The sequence below is a fragment of the Corvus hawaiiensis genome, chromosome 5, assembly GCF_020740725.1.
Source record: "Corvus hawaiiensis isolate bCorHaw1 chromosome 5, bCorHaw1.pri.cur, whole genome shotgun sequence".
Taxonomy (NCBI): domain Eukaryota; kingdom Metazoa; phylum Chordata; class Aves; order Passeriformes; family Corvidae; genus Corvus; species Corvus hawaiiensis.
In genome coordinates, this window is record NC_063217.1 from 51009005 (window position 1) to 51029785 (window position 20781).

General features: G+C 36.4%; 1 protein-coding gene across 1 annotated transcript in view; it reads left to right on the forward strand.

Annotated features, from left to right (window-relative positions):
• RXFP1 (relaxin family peptide receptor 1) overlaps positions 1–20781 on the forward strand; it is a 49119-nt gene that overhangs the window by 17527 nt on the left and 10811 nt on the right. The window contains exons 2-11 of the mRNA XM_048305217.1: positions 52–207; positions 12436–12540; positions 13337–13442; positions 14710–14781; positions 16318–16389; positions 17422–17493; positions 18313–18384; positions 19143–19217; positions 19500–19571; positions 20515–20586. Coding sequence (XP_048161174.1) covers positions 52–207; positions 12436–12540; positions 13337–13442; positions 14710–14781; positions 16318–16389; positions 17422–17493; positions 18313–18384; positions 19143–19217; positions 19500–19571; positions 20515–20586 — 874 coding nt within the window. The remainder of the gene's footprint in view (positions 1–51; positions 208–12435; positions 12541–13336; positions 13443–14709; positions 14782–16317; positions 16390–17421; positions 17494–18312; positions 18385–19142; positions 19218–19499; positions 19572–20514; positions 20587–20781) is intronic.

Sequence of the window (20781 nt, forward strand, 5' to 3'; positions counted from 1 at the left end):
AATACCTTTAAACACATCATAAAGTGAACATATTTTTTCTGTTCTATTTAGTCATCTGTGACTCTTTGGAAGATCATGTTTCTGGAGCTGGCACCAGGTGCCCCCTGGGCTACTTTCCTTGTGGCAATATCACAAAGTGTTTGCCCCAACAACTGCACTGTAATGGCGAGGACGACTGTGGGAATCGGGCTGACGAAGACAACTGTGGTACGTGGCTGAGACTTCTCTTTGTGTCTAGCACCTGTAGTCACTGAAACCCAGGCAGTGCTCACACCAAACAGAAGGCTGTGGAGAGTCAGGAATAAGAAAGCTACATGTTTTGCAGAGGATGCAGCAGGTCTGCTTTAGCTAACAAAGCCACCCAACAAACTATTTGCTAGAGAAAGAATAATGAGTCACATTTTTCTTTGTATATGGTATCAGTTTATCCCATTTTTTCCCTGCTTTGAACTTCTTTGTACGTGTCATTTTGATGTGTACAAATGGATGTATGTGATCTATCAAAGATTGTTGTTGAGGAGAGATACATGTGTGCTCCAACAGAGTTTATGAAAAGCTTAATGGGACCTAAAGCGGGAAACATAATTTAGAAGAATTTTCAAGGTTTTTCAGAAATCAATTATGCCCTAATTTGGGACAAACATGTGCCTCTGTGAGTGTACTGTGCAAGCTGCACTACCAGCAGGCTTTTCGGGTTGAAAATGTAAAAATCTCAGGGCGTACACATAGTCAGGTCACTTCTGCATGTGGTTTTGTCCTTGTCACTCCTAGCCCCTCTGGATGGTAGCTGTGACCTTGACTTGGCTTGTAGGCTTTACCTCTACTGCAAACTGGGTAGGGCCAGGGTTTGCCAGGGCACTTACCTGTTCATGCAGCTTATTTATGAGCATGGCCCTGACATCTCTCACTCAGAGTTTGGACACAGCTCGGAGGTGGCACAGGCCTGGGATAGTCTGGAAAGGGGCCCCTATATTCTCTGAGGAGAGAGCTTAGCCATTTGGTTGTGAGCTAAGACCACAGGGAGAGAAAATCGACTCTAGCACATTTTATTTACTGTTATTGTCACCTTACATGCAGCCTGGATATTTTCAGAGGTGCTCTCCAGAGTTGCTGATCCCTGGCAGATAGGGGAAGCAGGCTTCCTATTCCTTAGTAGTTTTCCTGTAGCCATGGAGGAGAGCCACATGCACAGTGCCCTGCCTCACACTCTGCCTCCAGCTCCCCAGAGCCAAGCAGCTGAACTGTTTGCCTGTCCCAGACAGGCACATTGCCATCACATCTGGGTGGGAGGAGTGGGAAGAATTAAAATATTAAGTAAAACTTCCAAGCTATGTATACTGAAAGAAATTTTCTGAAAGAAATTTCAAACAAGATATGGTAAAAGTATTTTTCACCAGCACTCTCAGCAAAGTCAACAAGGTCTTGAAAGTAGTTCTTCTCACTGCATGTGAAGCTGATTTGTGCACCTATGTGAGGTATCTTTTGATTATACCGATGAAATTTCGGTGTCTTATTCCATATGAAAGTGATTTTAAATTCTAATCCCATCTAATGGACCTGCACAATTTTGTAGTTTTGTATCATTCATTGATGTTGTAAACATACTTTCTGTTGTAAATAACCAAAATCCTTTACAAAAATGGCTTGTTCTGTTCTTTTTCTGTAGTTGTCTTGTCCTACAGTTGCAGAAATTGCTGGTGATGATGTCCTCTTATGTTTAAGAAGTCCAAGGACCATAAACAGTTGCTTTATCCATATTTCATTTCTGTATAATATCACAAAGTCCATCTTACAAGAACTTGATGAAAGATACAGCTTAATATAATGTTAATTAGGTTATACGCAATTTTGTAATGGGAGGTACAAGACAGTATAGAATCACAGAATTGTTTATATAGGAAAAGAAATTTAAGGTCATTGAGACCATTAATCACAGAGCTATTCACATCTCATCTTATTACTGATACAGAACTGAGGTATTCTTGGATTATGATTAACCAATTTCAAAAAATTCAATTAGGACTAACATGGGTTATCAGTGAGCAGGGAGAGTGCTGCAAGAAGTGATTTATTATTGAGCCCTGAAGCAACAAATAGCAAACTTTAAGTCCTTTGTAATGCCTTGGTGTTCTTCTATAGAAATGAACATACAAAACAATTCAGCTGTGCTATTGAATCTTCTTCCATGTATAGTAATTCAAGAATGAGTTAGCCTTGATTTTTGAAAACCTAAATTACAAAAGATGAAGAGTCTTTGTATTGACTCGCTGGAAAAACTATACTACTGGTGTTTTTCTCATATCTTGACTCCCTCTTCTCTTTTAGAAATCCATTATTAATGTAATATTCAGCAGTGATGTTTTCTCAAAAATTAGTATTGCAGTCAAACTTTGTGGTACAGTTAAAGAAAGAGTCACTTCCTTGTCTGAGGATACGGAATATCCTGATGAGATTTTCTGCAATGACTCCACATGTAGTAAGTGGGGAGATCTTTGTGGGATAATTCTGTTTTGTGACTATTCATCTTGCTTAAAATACAAGAAAAGCGGCTTCAGTGATTGATTCCTGAGACAGAGAAACCATCTGTCTTCTTTTATCCCTGCAGTTCCTAAGACCAGTTCAGTATGCCTGCCTCAGCCAGCAGTTATACCTGGCTCCTTCTCCCCATTTTTTTCAAAATTTACAACTAGTTTTCAGTTGAAGTCATTGCCCCCGGTTACACAAAAGAAATTAAAAATTAAATTATTCCACTGTAGTAATTGTTTCATGCAGTGCTGTTGGAAATTTTCATTTTATCCACAGGGTATTCTAATTAAATAGCTCAACTTTTCAATTCCTGGACACTTTTGCATCAATTTGAGGAACTTTGAGGTGACCAGTCTACAGGATTCAACCCAACAAGTGGAGGACAGAAAAAATCCATGTAGAGCCTCAGAGGAGTTCAGACATACCCATTTTTTTCTTTTTTTTTTAATGCATATATCTCAAACAAACCTAGGTAAACCAACTGTCTCACTACTAATTTTGTCAGTAATGATAAAGCACTGTCTTAAGCCTACAGTAAAACCAGCTGTATAGCATGGAAACACAAAGCAAAATATCTCATTAGATGTGTCATTCCAACTATCTTGTCGTGATTCCTTCCTTTTTCAAAGAACAAATTTGTCTCATTCCCCACTTCATTTCTATAAAGAAATTATATCTGTAATCTTTGTAAGATTATATTTGTAAGAAATTATTGTTGTAAGAAATTGTTGTTGTAGTCTCTGAGATTATTTGCAGTATTAATCCTGTTTCAGGCACCGTGTGCCTGGTAACAGCAAAACATGATTATGAATATTTCAAGCTAAACCAAATCCTCACTGAGAGATGTGTTTTCAAATGTGCTGTAATCACTGCTCATATCCAGCCCAGGCACATAAAGATTGGCTTTATGGTGCCCTCTTCAATTCTGCTTCCTCTTTTACTTCCACCCTCCTCTCCATGTCCAAATAATAAACATAAAACTAAGGTCCAGAATAGTGAAGATCTCAAATTAGGATCACAGGTAGAGTTGGGAACAGACTCAGACTGCTGTGTCAGTGTTTAACCTCAGGGTGTGGACATCCTGCTTGCCAGCTCAGCTTCAGCATTTCTTCCAGTTCTGGAAAGGAATGAATTATAGCTGATATTTCACAGTAGAGTGAAGCCACTCATCTTTGAAAACTCATGCCTTTGCCACCTAGTTTGTTTCCCAAAATCAATAAAATACTGTGTGTGATACCCTAATGGGGAAGACCTTGAGGCAATATAGTAAACTGCAGTAAGAGGAGGCAGCTGGCAATTTATCATGCCTGCAGTGATGGGAGGCTCTGCTTGAACTATGGCTAGATAACCTTAAATGTGCATGGAAAATGCAATCTTACCTTTTGAACTTGAAAATATAGAACATCAAGTAGAACCATGTCTCTCTGCAAATCTGTCATGAAAATAATATTTTTAAATAAAAATAATTTAAAGTTTTGTAATTTTTCATAAAGATTATGGTTTTGAGGAATTTCCTTTTTTAGACTTGAGAGAGCAGTAAATTTTACTCTGGTGTTCTGTTCCATGCTCATCCTTGCTGAAGAACCAAGTTCTTAATTTGGCTGAGGGCATTGTGAAGAAATTTAGCCTCTATCACGTTTCACTTGGAGTTCCTTTTGTATCTGTTTGCAAAATTCAAAATGTGCAGGGAAATAAGATATAGCAATTCCAGCATGCTTCTGTGCCCAAGCTTGTTTAAAGATCAAGTTGGCAAAGCAAGTTTGATACTGTCTTGTCCTACTGAGACTGTTTGATTTCAAAGGTAATGGCTTTAGCCTAATTTTCCAGGGAAGAGCTTTTCCCATTTATTTACAGCTGTAAGGTTTGATTCTGTAGCTACTTGGCATTTATAGATGGGAGGTTAGAACATTTGTTTACTTCAGTGCTTTTTAAACATGAGCAAGGATAAATGGGCATAACCACAAATTCTGCTCACCTAGTGCTGTGGCACTGTTGACATGGGAATTGTTCCTAAAATAAGTAACAAATATTTCTTACATCGAAGACATTACTGCTGCAATGTTTCTGTTAATGCAGTCTAAACAATCCCTAGGCAAACTCTTTGATGTCCAGTGGCATACTAAAAGTGCCAGGTACATGTTCCCAAGTACAAATTCATGGAAAGAAGAGTTTTGAGATCTCTGCCTTTACAGTGATGTTTAATGATAAAACAAAAATAGAACTAGTAACAGTAGATAAAAACAACAGTTGATTAATGCAAAACAAAAAGAACAACAATATTTATGATGTAGCTTTTCACTGAGCCTACGTGTGTTTTATCTTGTCAAGGTGTGTGTTTGTTTAGATGAACAAATTTTGACTCGTGAAATATTGAAAAAAACATGAAAATTATATCATAACATAAATGTTCTCCATTCATTTGGAAGAAGACAACTAACACTGCCAGTAATCATCCATGGTTATTTTTGTTTTCAAAATATCTACTCTCTGAAGAGCTTTAGCAACACACAAAAATAGTTCTTTCATCTGTTCCTAATTAAATATTTAAATTTAAGATATTATGCTTTATTTTCTTTTCTTTTTTTTTAATTCCCTCATATGCCTTCTACTTAGAGGGCTGAATGAACAAGTTTTTGTCCTAGATAAGGGTCAGCTTTCCCTGACTAAAATTATCCTACTGTTACATGCAGTGATAAAAGCATAGTGTTCTCAGTGGAACAACTTTTGTGTAATTATCTCTGCTGGATACAACACTGGGTCAGTTCCCATTTTGTAGTCATAACACACTAATTACAAAGTGCTGGAAAAATCCTTAATGCAGTTAAATTTTGAACCACTGAGAGACTGAATAGATGTATTTCCGGTCTGATGTTCTAAGACCTTTGTTGCAATAGTTCCTCATATTCCATACATTCTGCTGGATCATCAGCCTGATTTCTTCATCAGAACTCTAAATTAGCTGTGATGTTAATGTGATGCCGGTTTTTGGGGAGAAGCCTCCCAGTAAACTGCAGTGAAGCTTACCTCCAATTTCTTGTTTCAAAACCATCAACTGTCAAATTTCGTTTGGAAAAAATATAGAAACATAATCAGACCTCAAAAGGTACTGGGCTTTCCTCTGGACTTTGCATCCTACCTGGCCAAATTGAAAACATATTTTATATGTCTGGAAGACTGAGATTAATCCCTGTTTCTCTGTCGCTAATATAACTAACACTGTGTGTCAGCATGCTGTAGCTGCAGGTTCTGAAAATCTCTTGTATGTAAAGTAGAGGTGCACTCATTTCTTTATCAACAATCCTGCTTTCAGATTTAAAAGTTTTTCCTAACTTCCATTAGGGTTTGATGGCACACAAACATGCAGTCAAAATCTATACAGTTATTGGATTTATCATGTTCTGTTCTAATTTAAAATGGAAACAATATGACTGATGTGATATCTCCAGTCACACCATCTGGTTTATGAACCAAAGCCAAGCTCAGTGAGAACTGACCTGGACTGACTCCACTAAAATCAATGGAGAGACTCACACTGTCTTCAGTGAGCAAAGAATCATAACTTACCTGAGTTAGGAAACTAATAAAAAGCTCATATGTTTCAAAACCCCAATGTTTGTTACTCATGTACCAGCCTTCCTCAATAGATCTGGAAAAGACTGGAAGCACTGTGCTAGCTGTGGGGGCTTTTTCCTTTAGATGAAGTTGTAGTCTCCTGCAACGTGTCACAAAAAGAGCAGATATAATATGCTGTCTCTTCCCATGCAGTCTGTGATACATAAATTTTATAAATAAATTCCTCAATCTTTTTTATCTCAAACTGAATTGGTTGAGTAGGTACAGTTTATGCTTTTTTTAAAATTAGGGTTACTGTCCTATCACACTACTGAATAGCTCTTATGCTCCATCTCAGAACTGGTTGTTAATCTAGGCTCTTCATTTGTTACTAATAAATCTCTAGAGGAAGTGTTTATGTGCAAGTAACACTGGTGCAAGTCCTATTTAGAATTAAAAGTATTTTAACATAAGAATTGTAAAAAATGAAAGCACCAGAATTCTTACGAATTTCAAAACAAAAGTCACACACATTGGACCTAATCCCTTGCAATTCCACAAACCAGACTCTTTTGTCATGAATGGGACATTAAAAAACAGCAACTACTGTTACATGTTTGACTACACTTTACGTACAAGAAATAATAAATGGAGAATGGAAGAAAAAATGTGCTAGGGTTTAATTTTTTTTTATTTTTTTTTTGTAAGCAGTATCTTTAATTACGTAGAGCAGTTAATGGAACAAAGTATCCTGGGCTATTTTGAGAGCACGAGTTTCCTGAGTGTTTAAAAAGTTGGTTTCTGGCCAATTTTGCTGATCATTCTGCAAAACTCTTTTTTTGGCAGCTAGGCAATGGTTGCAGTGTGTCTGCATTTGTTTTTTAATCACAGTGTCATAGCCACATTTTTCCAGTCTAGTGAAGCAAGAACAGGCATGCAGATTTAATTTGTTTCTGACTCCAGAGGAGTTTTTTGCTGGCTAAATGTATTTACCATTGTGTTGCTCTCAGCCCTGAGAGGTCTCTGAACAAAGGATAGCGCTCCACTCCCCAGTTGTAAAGTTCACTTACAGACATTCACTAAGCTCTGTCGAGCTCCCAGGCTGGAAATCACACACAAAGGTTTCCAAAAGGACTGGGGCAGGGAGTGGCTGTTTGAAGTCTCGCACCTGTTTGCCTCTAACAGCACAGACCTCACCTGTTACCGTGTGCCACACAGTCACCAGGTGACTGGCTTGCTAAATAAGTTACAACAGACCACCTCTCTTTCTAAAAGGACCTATAAAAATTCAACAGCATAAACATAGTACCAATCTGTATAATGTGATGCTGTTTTCATATGTGTTTCTTTGAAGGTCTGTAAACTAACACAGAATTATTGCTGTTCTGTATATTCATTAAATCACCTCCTAGATTTCTGTAGCAGAAATCTAAATTTCTATGGGGTATTTCAAAACATCTGTACAAAAGATATATGTTTTAGTATTACAAGATTGTTCATGAGGGATGAGAAAATACATTTTTGTCTCAGCACATTGCAGAAGACCTTGATGTGTTTATATTTCAAATTAATACTAATAATGAATGACGTTATAGTTGGTGCCATGTTTTCCTGGCATTGCATTTTTTTCTCATCATACTTAAAATATGAGATTTGAATGTATGAGGTGCTATTCAGTTTTGAGCCCTAGATAGAAAATTCTGTTTATGAAGCATACAGTAAATACTTGACAGTCAATAGTATAGTCAAAATGTATCAAATACCTGGGAAAAGATAGGATTTTCAAGCTTCACATGGAATTTTTTCATATATGGCCAAATTTTATTGTCATTCCCATTCATCCACAGTATAGGGCACTGAAATAATAAGGTTTACTCTGATGTGCAAATATCAGCACATGGAATAGCTTTGCTGAAATTTTGGGGGTTTTTAATCAATTTTTTTACTGAGATTTTTAAATACTGTTGGTAAATAAGAGGAACTTACATTTCACTACACTTATGTCTCTCTTGGTCTCCACTGTAGTGGCTTACTGCCAAGGGAACTTTCAAGAAACTAAAGGTTCTATAGATGCATTCATGCTATTTAATTTTAAAAATTGAAAATACTTCAAGAAAAACAGAATAGAAAATCAGAATAATTTATATAGATTTAAAGTATTGTTATAAAACTAGAAAACTCTATGCACTTATTTCACAGGAATAAAGGTGCAACATTGAGAAGATGTTTATCTTTTGGAAATTTGAACCTGCCTGTTTTCTTAAAAGTTGCACTAGCCTAATTAAGTTGCTTTAAAACCAAAAATAAACTTGTGTAAATATGTAATCTAGCTCATCCAGAGAACTGTAAACCTTATGCAAATTGATTTGTTTCCTGTCTCGTTTACTATGCTAGCATTGTAACATATAAGCTACAGACAACCTACATGTGATTTCAGTTAACCAGCAGGTACAAGACACATGTGTGCAGTGTCACGTGCAGTGACGTGCAGATTGGTGTGGGGAAATTGTCTTTGAATTGATTGATAAGGTGTCCAGCTCTAAGTTCTTAATTTTTTCTGCTTGGAAATTTAAACTGAGACAGTGAAATTCCCTGCCAGTTTTGAATGCTCCAGGCACCGCAGCCCTTGGTTTTGTAAAATCCCCATGTGGTTTTGGTCTTGCAGTAAGTTATGAGGCTGTATCGGGATGCTCCAACACTGTGGAAAAGGGCAATTCTATTCCTTCATCTGTAAATATTTTTAAAGGAAATGCTTCTTGTCTGGAGGACACAGGTTTTCCTTGTACTAAAAGATATCTCTGGGAAAACCCTGACATCATTCCTTACAGCAAGAGAAAGTTTATTTGAACAGCTGACAAAAAAGAAATATGTCCACAGGTTATGACCACCAACAGCAATGCAAAATCAAAGGGTGACACAGAGTCTCTTTAGAGTGTTTGTGCATTTAACTGATAGCATTTCCCTGCATAATAACCCATGAACACATGGTGGAGAGAAGGGGGAAGTCACATGGATAGCGTCCTTATCATAAGCTCCATACTAAGTAAGAGATATGTCCTTAATTGAGAAAGAAGATACTTTCTTGGATCTGTCACTGAAATGATTACTCAAACCTGTAGTTTTTCAGGATTAGCATGCTCTTTCTCATTCCCATCAGAAGTGGTAATTGGCATATTTCAGCAAGAAACAGCATTTTAATCTGTAGTCAGATAAATCCAGTTTTCCAGCACTTATTTCACTTATCCCATGTAGAGGAAGATTTGATGATGCCTTGGTTTCTCAGATCTCTTTTTTTTTTACTGAAGCACAACCAACATAATCTACTTTAGAACAGGCTCAGGGTAAAAGTAATTTCTCATCTGAGCTGTACTCCCTCAAATGATAGATTTGGGATTTCAAGACCAGTACTATTACCAGTCCTTTCTTAAAGTGTTTGGAGAACCTCGCCTCAAAAGAGGTAAACAGGTCACAAACCTTCATGTAAACTCTAAACGGCCACAAAGTGATTTACAGTTCTGCCATGGAGTGCTTCACCGAATGGTTGTACTAAATACAATTATTTGCACAATACATTCTTTCAGGATTTGACAAAGGTTTGGATAAAATAGAGACTGTCCCATGCTTGGGCACAAAATCTGGCCCAAAGTGTATCTTTCTGAAGGTCAAAAGATGTTCAATAACTTGTTTTGTTATATTCAGATATGCCTTTTTAGTTCTAGTAGAAAGCATGCCATGAGAAAAGCCCGTTACTTAAAATGAACTTACTAGAAACACCAAACAGCTGGAATGATTCCAGCACAAAATAATCCATCTTCTCTGTGAATTTTTCCCTTATTTTTATGGCCACCCAAAAATACACAACTGCCTCTTTACTTCCTCAAAAATGCTGATGAACGTCCCCTTTGTAGCAAACTGCTTATTTCCATTAGTGTGGGAGGCACTACTCATCCTTTTTCTCTGCAGATGTGAAATGCATTGATGGTCACCTCTTGTACATGCTTTATCACATGGCAAAGCATTTTAAAAGTACAAAAATGTGGAATAAAAATCTCATGTGTCCACTCCTTAGTGTCAGAACCAGGGAAACGCAGAAAAATTATACTTTATATGTTCATTGGTTTACAGGAGGATTAGAATTTATGACTCCTAGCTGTATATTCAGAATCTGCAGACAAGTTGTTTGTTTTCCAAAACTTTCTATGAACATAGTTATGAATTAGAAAATCCAAGAGTGTTTTGATACTATATTCCTGACTGAAAAACATTTATTTGAGGTGATTCATACTTCAAGAATAATGTCATTTTTAAACCATCTTTCCAATGTTCTTTTTAAAAATCTTACCTTCTCCATGTATTCTGTATTCCCACATGTCACTGAGTCCAGTCATACAAATGAAAGTCAATGGATGTGCTCTGGTTAAATATTCAGGAATAGTGATAGAGAAACCCTCATTGTGGTCCCATCTACAGGGCAGTAGGTTTTTAAGGCACTTGACACTTGACAAAGGACTTGTTCTCATCACTTCAGCAATTACACATTCCATGCTGCAAGCAGTCCTAAAACTGAGCTTCTTTGGAGCATTTAAAACAGGCAGGAGCAGGTTTGCCAAGTACCTTTCATTTTGTCCAAAATGCATTAGGCTGCTTCTGAATATTAGTTTAATGATCTAGACTGGCAAAACTGCTAATGGATCAGAGTAGGTGCTCTTGAGGAAGTTAGTAAAATGTTCTTCAATGCCATATCATGTCTGTCTTTTCTTTCACTGGAGCAATTTCTGAAGACAGGCACTTATGATTGCTTTGAATCTTTCATCTTTCCAATGTATGCATAACAAACAAATAACTAGATAAAGGATAGTTTGCCTGAAGTTACTTAATCTTTCATAATATCATTAATCAGCACATATAACAGATCTTTTCAGCTTAGACAGCAAAGAGACAAGCCTCTCTCAAAAAGAGCTTCATCTGTAGCCAGGTTTCAGGAGATGCTTTCAAGGTAGTTTCTCTGCCTGTCTGAGAAAACAACTGATGTGTAAAGTGAAATGAAAAATTACAAGCCATTTCAGAATGGGAAAAGTTGCAAAGAAGTAAATATTTTTTATTTCTCCTTGCCTATTTTGAAGCCAATATAGTAATAATGCTTAGTTAAATATAAAGATTTATAGAGAAATGTCCATGAGGAATTGTATTTAAATATACCTAAACTATTAACCTGTAAAATTGCAAGGGTAAAACTATTGCCAGTACATCATAAAGGTGAATCTAAGACTGTAACGACTAGCAAGGCAGAGCCCTCCTGAGAGTTCTCATACAAATGTTGTTTGGCAGTAGGTATCCTTGCAGTGTGCTGCTTTCAATTGTCACACATGCTTTGGCTCACCAGCTAGTGAGTGCCATCCCAAGGAGCATTTCTGCTACTGCTGCATGTTCATTAAAAGCGATGCTTTAAACTAAAATCGTGTGGGCCTTGTCAAAGCTGAAGAGAAGTCAGACTCAAATTAAGAAAACTAAAGTCAGAGTCAAAGCAATAAAATTAAAATCCAGTCACAGCTTTTAAAGGCGAGTTCCCGTTCTCTTTCCAGCCAGTTTTGAAAGTGGCTACCTGATCAGTTAATTTATGGATCTCAGATATACAATAGACTTCCAAGAAACAAATAACTAACAGATCTGTAGTTATTTCTAGCACCACTATATCTAGAAGTATCCATTTGTTGGAAGGAATTGAAAGATTTGCTCTTAAATTTTTGCTGTTATAACCATAAACTATTCAGTTCCAGTACATCTGTGCACAGTGACCAAACTGGTAATATGGAATCATGCTTTGTTTAAGATGCACATTAAGCTTAACATGAACACTCTGACTTGCATATGTTACACCAAGTCCCTCCTTCTCTTGAAAAGCAGTGTTCCTTTGGTCTTCATCTAGATTTTCAGGAAAGAACTTACAGGCTGTGATAGTCAGAGTCAATAGTAATCATTCCAACTTTCCTGTCAAAGTAGCAAGCCTGCATGTTTAAGGAGGTTAGAAAATATGGTTCCCTCTCATTTTAAGACTCCTATGTAAATAAAAATTTCTGAAGTCACAATTATATTTTTTCTGTGACTGTCATAGAAAATGTTGTTGTTGAAGGTATAATAAGCTGTTGCTACTCTGCAGCTCATACTGTTTGTAGATATGTACGATTAAGAAGCTGTATAAAGATAAAGTTATCTAATGCTCTGGAATAAGAACCTGTATTAATTAGATAAAAATTGATGCAAATAAATTAAGTGAAGACATTTATACCTTCTATTTCTACTTTAATATCTTCCATTTGTGGTCTGTTTATGCTGTGTGTTTTTTGGTTTTTTTATTAGAAGACAACAATGGATGGTCGCTGCAATTTGATAAACATTATACAAAGGACAAATACAATAAACTGAAATCTCTGTATGCATTTCAGACAAAGACACCTGAGTGCTGTAAGTAATTACAGATATTATTTGAGTGGTTATTAATGATGATTCCTAGAAAGAAATACAGAGCAAATATATGTTTATCAGGAAATTTAGTGCAGTTTCACTTGCAGTAAAACAGAATTAATATCTCAAATTAACAAATGTTATTTTGAAGTTAATTTCAATTCCATTAAGGATGATTCATTTTCTGTAAGAGAAGTGTCAAACATACTGCAATTAGCATATGCCAGTTAGGAGGGTAATATAAATGTTTATCTATATATGCTGATACCGCTGGAAAGAACATGGAACAGGCATATATTTTGGAGTGAAATGAAGGCAACATTCCTCCTGGTTCACTTCTTTAAACACCAAATGAAATTTACAAACCCCCTCCACTTATGCAGGTCTTTGTACAGAGTTTTTGATTCTGCTGGCTACTATGATGATCAAAGACTCCCATTCTTGACCCATTTTCACCCATAGAATTGTGCTCCTTCTAGTAATATAAGAGTGCTGAATAATCTAAGGAAGCACTGCAAAAAACCCATGCCAGTTTCCTGTATATCATGCCTAAGGTTCAAGAGCTTTCACAAGCTCTTTCACTGAGGTAATATGATTTTTTGTGTCCCTTTATATTTATTGTTAGATTCCTCCCAGGTCTAAATCACTTTTGTAAAACCGTGTGCCTTAATTGTGTTTAACAGAGCCTGCTATGTCTGTCTTTGTGCTCGTTGTTCTTTTATACCGTATTTCTTTTCTCCACGTCCCATCACACCGCACATTCCACCTTTTGCCCCAAGTGCTTGTTCTCTTGCAGTGGCTGGTGATGTGCCAGCAGAGTGTACCTGCCAAGGGCTGGAGATCTTCTGTGATGATGCCAAATTACGTGCTGTCCCATCAGTCTCTTCAAACATAACCATAATGTAAGTAGAGAAGTAACACGGTCTCTTGCTCTGTTCGGGTTTGACTGTCAATCCTCCAATCTTTTCACAACTACAGCCTTATAATTATGATCAGCTCATGCTTGGGAAGCACTGTGTCTCTCTGTTAACAAGTACTTTAACATCTTAAGTACAGATTTTCCTTACATAAAAGTGGAGAAAAGAAATTAAGAAACCAAAATCTCTGTGAACTGATCATTTCATGTTTGTAACAGTGACTTGAGCTACAAAGAGTTTCAGTATACCTAAGGAAATCTACAAAAGAAATGCTTCCTTTTAAGACGCAATGCTTAGAACCTGTTTCTTATTCTATGATCCTGCCAATATTCCTAGTCTGTGTTCTTGTCTATAAAGCCAGTAACCTTGAACTCAGTGGGATGCTCTGCTGGAGCAAATCTATTTAGTTCTCATTTGATGTCTCTGAATACGCTGTTATTTCAAGGGACTTAATGTGGGCTGAGTCATCATGCAGATAGGTATGAGTAAGCCAAACTTTTTTTTAAGAGACCGGAATATGGTTGATGTGTACTTGATTTTCACATTGCTGTTTGAGAAGCAGTTTTAGGTGTGGTGAGCAGGGAGCAGCATCCCGTGTCCTTACCTGAGGATCTCATCTGTAGATCAGGGTTACGGATCTTTCCATATGGTACCAGTCTCACACATGGCTGAAGTTCCCCTTGCTGGGTCCACGGTCAAATACTGCAACTCTTCATGATGCAAAGTGATGTGGAATGTCAAATATCTATTTAAACTGGCTGCTGGCTCAGGGTCAACAAAGAGTTCAACAATACTGACCCAGCTGTAGCTGTAGAAAAAGCAGTGAGTAAGTTCAGCTGGCTTTCAGGCTAAATTCTCTTCTAATGAAACCATGTCCTGAAGAAATTTTGTTCTTGACAGGACACTTGAGTGTCCCCAATGGAGTTGGGACATAGGGATGCATGAACTGGGACATAAGCTCCATCTGCATTTGAGGTTTGAAATAAATCTGTAGTTTATACTCAGATCTTTTTAATTTTTAGGTTTAACAATTATTTTGCCCATTTTTCTGGGGACATGGGGTTTTTCTTACTATAATGTATTTTTCTTACTGTTTGAATAGATACAAATACACAGACAAACAAAAGTAGCACGTTCAGGTGGTTTCATGCTGTTTTCGTTACTTAGCAGTGTGAGAGCTGCCCTTATTAAATAACAAAAGCACTGTAGGCACCTTGGACAGTAGTTTTACTGTGTGCATTCATTCCTACAGGTCTCTTCAGAGGAATCTGCTAAGGAAACTTTCTGCTGATGTTTTCAAGAAATACCAAGATCTTAAAAATCTGTAAGGGAGTGCTGCAACATAAAATACCTACCTAGTGCCTTAAATATTCATCCTTTCCTTCTCCCATATGTACACACACAGAGTTAACATTTAAGTAACAAAAGTCTGGTTTGTCTCACCCTTTGCTACCTCGTGTGTACCCTGTTTGGCTCAAGTACCTTGATTTGACGTCTGTGTTTTTGCAAAACCATACTTTCTGCATATTTAATGGGTTTTGTTTATAAACTGGTTTATACCAGAAAAATGCTAAACTTTAATTTTGTCTGAAGGATGTTGCATTTATAATAAACAGTAAAATGCCAAAATAAATTTAAGTAACTTAATCAATTTATTCTGAAAACAAAGTTTGGAAGCACAGACTTCCCATTATCATGGGAAGCTCACTCCCATGGCACGTGGTTTTACTCCTAATTATGTCTGGTACTGATTTGATAATGCCCAATGGGTCAAATTATTATGGCAATATAATACTGTCTTATGTTTTCCAGAGTGTAACATATATGCTGCTCAAAAATCATAGCCTTTAACAAGTTTTCTTGATATCGAAGTAGTGAAATTAAGAAGCAGGGCTTCTATGTCACCAATTTAAAATGTTCTCTAATGGGAAATTCCTGCACTGCAGCACCATCTTGCGTTCTGAAAGCTAAGTCCCATTATGTCCCTTAAAGTCTTGAAAGGTTAAGTGTTCACTAAAAGAAATACATCCATACCTATCTGTACAAAATGTTTGTTTGTAATATCGACTTCACACCCTTCTGAGAGATAACTTCACATTTTCCAAAAGGTCTTGAGCAGTGTTTGACAGAAGCCCATTTTGTAAAAGCCAAAGTCAGATTTCTTATTGCTGTTTGTCAGGAATGCACCTAGATGCTTCATTAAGTGTAATTTAATTAAAGGACTTAAGTTTAAATATTATTCAGAGAATTACATTGTAATGCTTTAAAATTATTTGAAAAGGATTTAATATTTGCAGTTGATAATATTTTTTTCAACTCATTATTTCATCAAAATAGATTTTAAAAGAATTTAAAAAATAGATACAGAAGATTAGTAAGATTTGCTTTACCTTTTTATTATATTATCTTTAAAATGTAGCATCTTGAGAACTCTCTGACATTAAAAACGGAAAATTCAAAAATTATTTTAATTTGACATTTACTGTGCAAAATTTTGCTTGTAGCAGAGATCTGGGTAAACACAGAGATCAGGTCACAGAGGTGAGAACTGCACGGTTAGGACCTAATCAAGGATGTCACAAAGAATTACTCCATTGTTCATCTCTGGCAAGGCAAGCATCCACTTGAATGATTTCTGTAATTTTGCTCTTTGTATGAATTCCTTTAAACACAACTGCAGTCTTTGCAGCTATAGCTGTGAAATGGTTGTTGTCAAATTCAAGGTGTAATAACTTTGACAGCTTCTTTTAAAGTATCAAATGTGCATTCAGTTTAGCCGATAGATTTTAATTGGTTACTTATGTTTGCTTTAACTTTGCTTGTTTAGAGAATAAATTGTTTTGGGTTTGTATCTTCTTAGGTATCTTCAGAATAATAAAATCAGAGTCATATCTGAACGTGCTTTTAAAGGTTTATACAACCTGACAAAACTGTAAGTACTGCTTTTAGAATACTGAAGTATTCAGTAGCAGCAGGCAGAGCTCTGACAGTCACTAAGGATGTGTCTCTCTATTTGATTCCATATTATGAACTTCCAAAACTTTAATTCAATGGTTGAATTGAGAAAGCAAAGACAGATTATGAGCTCTATGTGCAAGCTTATCTGGCAGGACAGTACTTTGAAAAGACAAGCTGGCTCCATACTTCAGCTATTGCCCAAATCCTCAGAATGGAAGAAGGAGACAGTATGGTACCCTGCAGAAAGCCAAAGAAAATGAAGAAGGAGTAAAATGAAAGTGAGAGCTTGTGGTGGATGAAAACTCTTTAAGACTGTGTTTTGGTTTACAAAAGCAATTCAAAGTAACCAGTATAGGTGATGAAAGGAACACTTTTTTTCTTTACTGTGCAGCAACTTTTTGAAAGGTGCTTCTAACTTTTAAGGGAAACGCTCAGTGAAAGAGACAACACATAAGTTGCACTGTTTGGTTCAGAATTTTTACTGCAATGTTTTCAAAAGGAAAGTTTTTAAAAGTTGTACCTCTTATTCTTTCCATCACACAAATGCCGTTGATTATCTGTTATTACAGCTGCTGTTATTATCTTCCCAGACCATTTATAGTAGCCCTCCCCATTCATTTTCAGCCTTTCTTTTTCCGTTATTCTGGTTTCTACATTTATGACTAATATCCTTAACAAAGACTGAATGGGATCCTGGGAACTTTCATGGAACAAATCACTCCACAGAAGGAAACTGGAAAGAGACTAAAATATGACACAATGAAAATATTTAGCTGGCTGTGCTTTCTTATAGATAAGACAAAGTGCTCTACATAATTGCTCTTAAAATTCTTACTAGAGAGAGTCCTGCCTTGCTCTCAATGGCATGAAAATTACATAGTCAAAAATAATAATTATTTTAAAAAGAGGAGTATTCTGATAAATTATCAAGGAAGAAATAGTCTTAAAACTCATTTTCATGCATCTGCTGCTAATTAATCATTCCATTCATTCATCTTTGTTTTAGATACCTGAGTAACAACAAGATAACAAATTTGGAGCCTTTTGTCTTTGCAGACCTCCACAGACTTGAATGGCTGTATGTTGTTTTCTTATTTTTATGTTTATTTACTCAATAAATAATTAATTTTAAAAGTAATACATAAATATTTCGATTGCTTTCATTTTTGTGCATAGCTTTACTTTACACGTGTTAATAACTAAGGAACTCCTGTAACGCTGTGCTAGATAAAAATGCAATTGGTTTTGATGAGAGCAGAAAATAGTTCTTGAGCCTTAGTGGCTTCAATGGTTGATGACTTATAACAATAATAAATAATGTTTATTAGTAATTACTTGTTTCAAATGAATACATTAAATAACCTAACTACTATAAAACAGTAGATAGGTATTTTTGGGGCAGGTCTTTTCCTGTAAATAGTGCTTAAAATGTCCAGACAAAATTACTGTCAAAACCTGAAATATTGGTTTATTACTGCTTTTCAGACAGATTTTGACTAAGTAAAGTTATTAAAAATAAGCAAATAACACATCGTACGTTCTTCTGCATGTTTGAGACTGTTGGATTGCCACAGAATACTGTTAGGTTGTGCTGCTTTGTTTTTTCTGAGAATCCATTCAAAATGTCTTGATCAAAGGATTTAAAATCCTCAAAGGAAAACACTTTTTCTAAGTTGAAAGTAATGATGTTTTCTAAGTTACTTTTTTTAAATTAAATTCTTCTGAAAGGAAATTAATTCAATTAATATCTTAACCTGTCAAGGAATAATGTGTTAATTTTTTTAAGTAGTTTGACTGGACTTTTGAAGAAATTCACTGCAAAGCTTGTTACTTTTTATTATCTCTTTAAGACTGAAGTCAATTATCAATCTGATACATATTTTGCTGTAATTTATAGGATAATTGAAAACAATAGGATAAATCGGATCTATCCATTAACATTCTATGGACTCAAATCCCTTATTCTTCTGTAAGTATGAAACAAGATAAAAAGTGTTACTTAAAAGAACAGAATAGGAAGGGCATATGCATATAAAAACCTTTTTACACCAACTCTTCTTGCTCACCCCAGAGTGCTGGCAGTAAACCTGCAGCTTTCCTTACTCCAGGCAAAATGTGCTGGAGTAGGAGGATTTTGGCAGCAGTGGATATGCAGTGACTGGAAAAGTATAGGGAGAAGGGTGGGGAAAATGATGAAAGGTGTCACTGGGAGGGCAGTGTCGAGGCAGCAGCAGCACTGGGTTCCAGGTGTCCTCCAGAGCCGTGGAGTGACACGAGGGGGTCCCACAGTCCCTGCCCCTGGCAGCAGCACAGCCCCCATCCCCAAGACCTCTCTGTGGTCTGCCACTGCCCTCTCCAGCCCGAAAGATGAGGAACCCTCTTCCCCCGCATCCCAGAGGGAAACCTGCCTCCACATCCCACTTCACCCATCACCCAGAGAAGTTACATGTTCTGACTGAATAGTAGATTTGTATTGGCTTGCTACATTTCATTTTAATAGCAGTGAAGTGGAGTAAACATCTTTCCTGATAATTAGCAAGCTAAGGATAAGATACTGCTGCACAGGATGCCACAGGGAAAATATGTGGAAGTTGAAGAAAATAATACTACTTTCAACACTATTCAAGATCTGAATTTTTTTTTTCAGAAGTACATAAGAGACGTTAATTTTTTCTATAACTGTACAAATATAACCAGCTGTACTATTCCTCTTTTTTTTTTTTTCAGAGAGATGATGAATAATTCTCTTGCTCGTTTGCCTGATAAACCTCTTTGCCAATATATGCCAAGATTAAACTGGCTGTAAGTCCACCTTATTTCACTAGAATAATATTTTTTTTTTGTCTTTGAATGGCACTTCCATGCCACTTTTTCTAATGGGGTGCTGGATCCTGCAGAGTGCCTGCTGGGTCACTGCAGGGCTAGTGGTCTGAAGCCATCAGTTAAGTGTGCAGAAGTATTACATGTCTGCCTCCCACTCTCTTCTGTGTAGGCAAGAAGTTCTGGTTGTATTTTTCTTCAATTACCTTAGAATAAGTGCCTATGTTTATTTTCAATGATTGATGGGGTTCTTTTATATCTCAGAGACCTTGAAGGCAACCATATCCATCATGTGAGAAATGCCACTTTCATCTCCTGCAGCACTCTAACTGTTCTGTAAGTAATTGGATATGCTAGCTAGCCAGAGTGAGATGTGCTTATACTGAACAGCCAAGTGATTCATTACAGCTAATATAAAAGTTGCCTGAGTATTATGGCTATTTATCTCTTGAGGATATTAAATTAAAATGTTTGAAGTGAGCACCACACAGAATAACCACTGTTTACATTTTATAGCAAAGTTCCGCATTGAAATATGTAACTAAACTTGACTGAAGAGATTTTGGTTGATACTAAGATTTAGAAATTTTCATTATAACCTTTTTCTTGGAGTCAAATATCTCATAATGAGAACCAGCAAACATACAAAACATATAGCTTGTTGCTTATTTTGATTGGCTGGTGGGTTGGCTGGCTCATCAATTTTAGAATTTTCTCCAAAGTTTCTTCAGTGATGATGTAACCATCTTCAGAAAATCCCTTCTACTTTTTGGTAGATTAGTAGGCTCCATGGTGTGTGTCACTTTCAATTTTTAACTCTTCTGCAGGACCCATACTCTTGGTTTTCTCTTAGTTCTTAAAATCCAGGTTGCTCATTTAAGGAATAAGCCCAGTGGCAGGTGCAATAAGGGTGAATGAAACGTTGCACAACCATGTGCCTGTGTCTGAGATATGGTTAGGTCACAAGCCTTCCAGGCCACTTAATCTTCCCTTTAATTGGCCCTCAGCCACTGTACACCAGCCTACCATGGGTCTATGTGTGTATATATATATACATATATATGCAGAAGTACATGCGTGTATAGGATGTATAGGCAAAAAAAGTTATTTACCAAATAATAAAATGGCAAACCTCTAGATGCAATTAACTTGTTAATGGAATTGGGCAAATATTTGAAGATGCAGAGAACAGAGAACTTTTAAAGTTTATATAAAATCTTCTCTCCAAAATCAAATAGATATCAAGAAGAAGCAACATAAGTTTGTTTTATTCTTTCAGGGTGATGAGACGAAATAAAATCAGCTCCCTAAATGAAAACAGCTTTTCTTCTCTCCAGATGTTAGATGAATTGTGAGTAGATCTCGTCTCTTATTTGTACAAGTCACAGAGTTTTGTGATTTATATTGGAAATATCATTCATCATTAATTCTATTTCATGTAACATGCTCAGGAGATGGCATCCTTCCTTAGGGTGTTTTTTTTAATATATATTGAATAGGGAAGAAATAGTCAATAAAGGACATAGCCTGTATCAGTCATAATGGG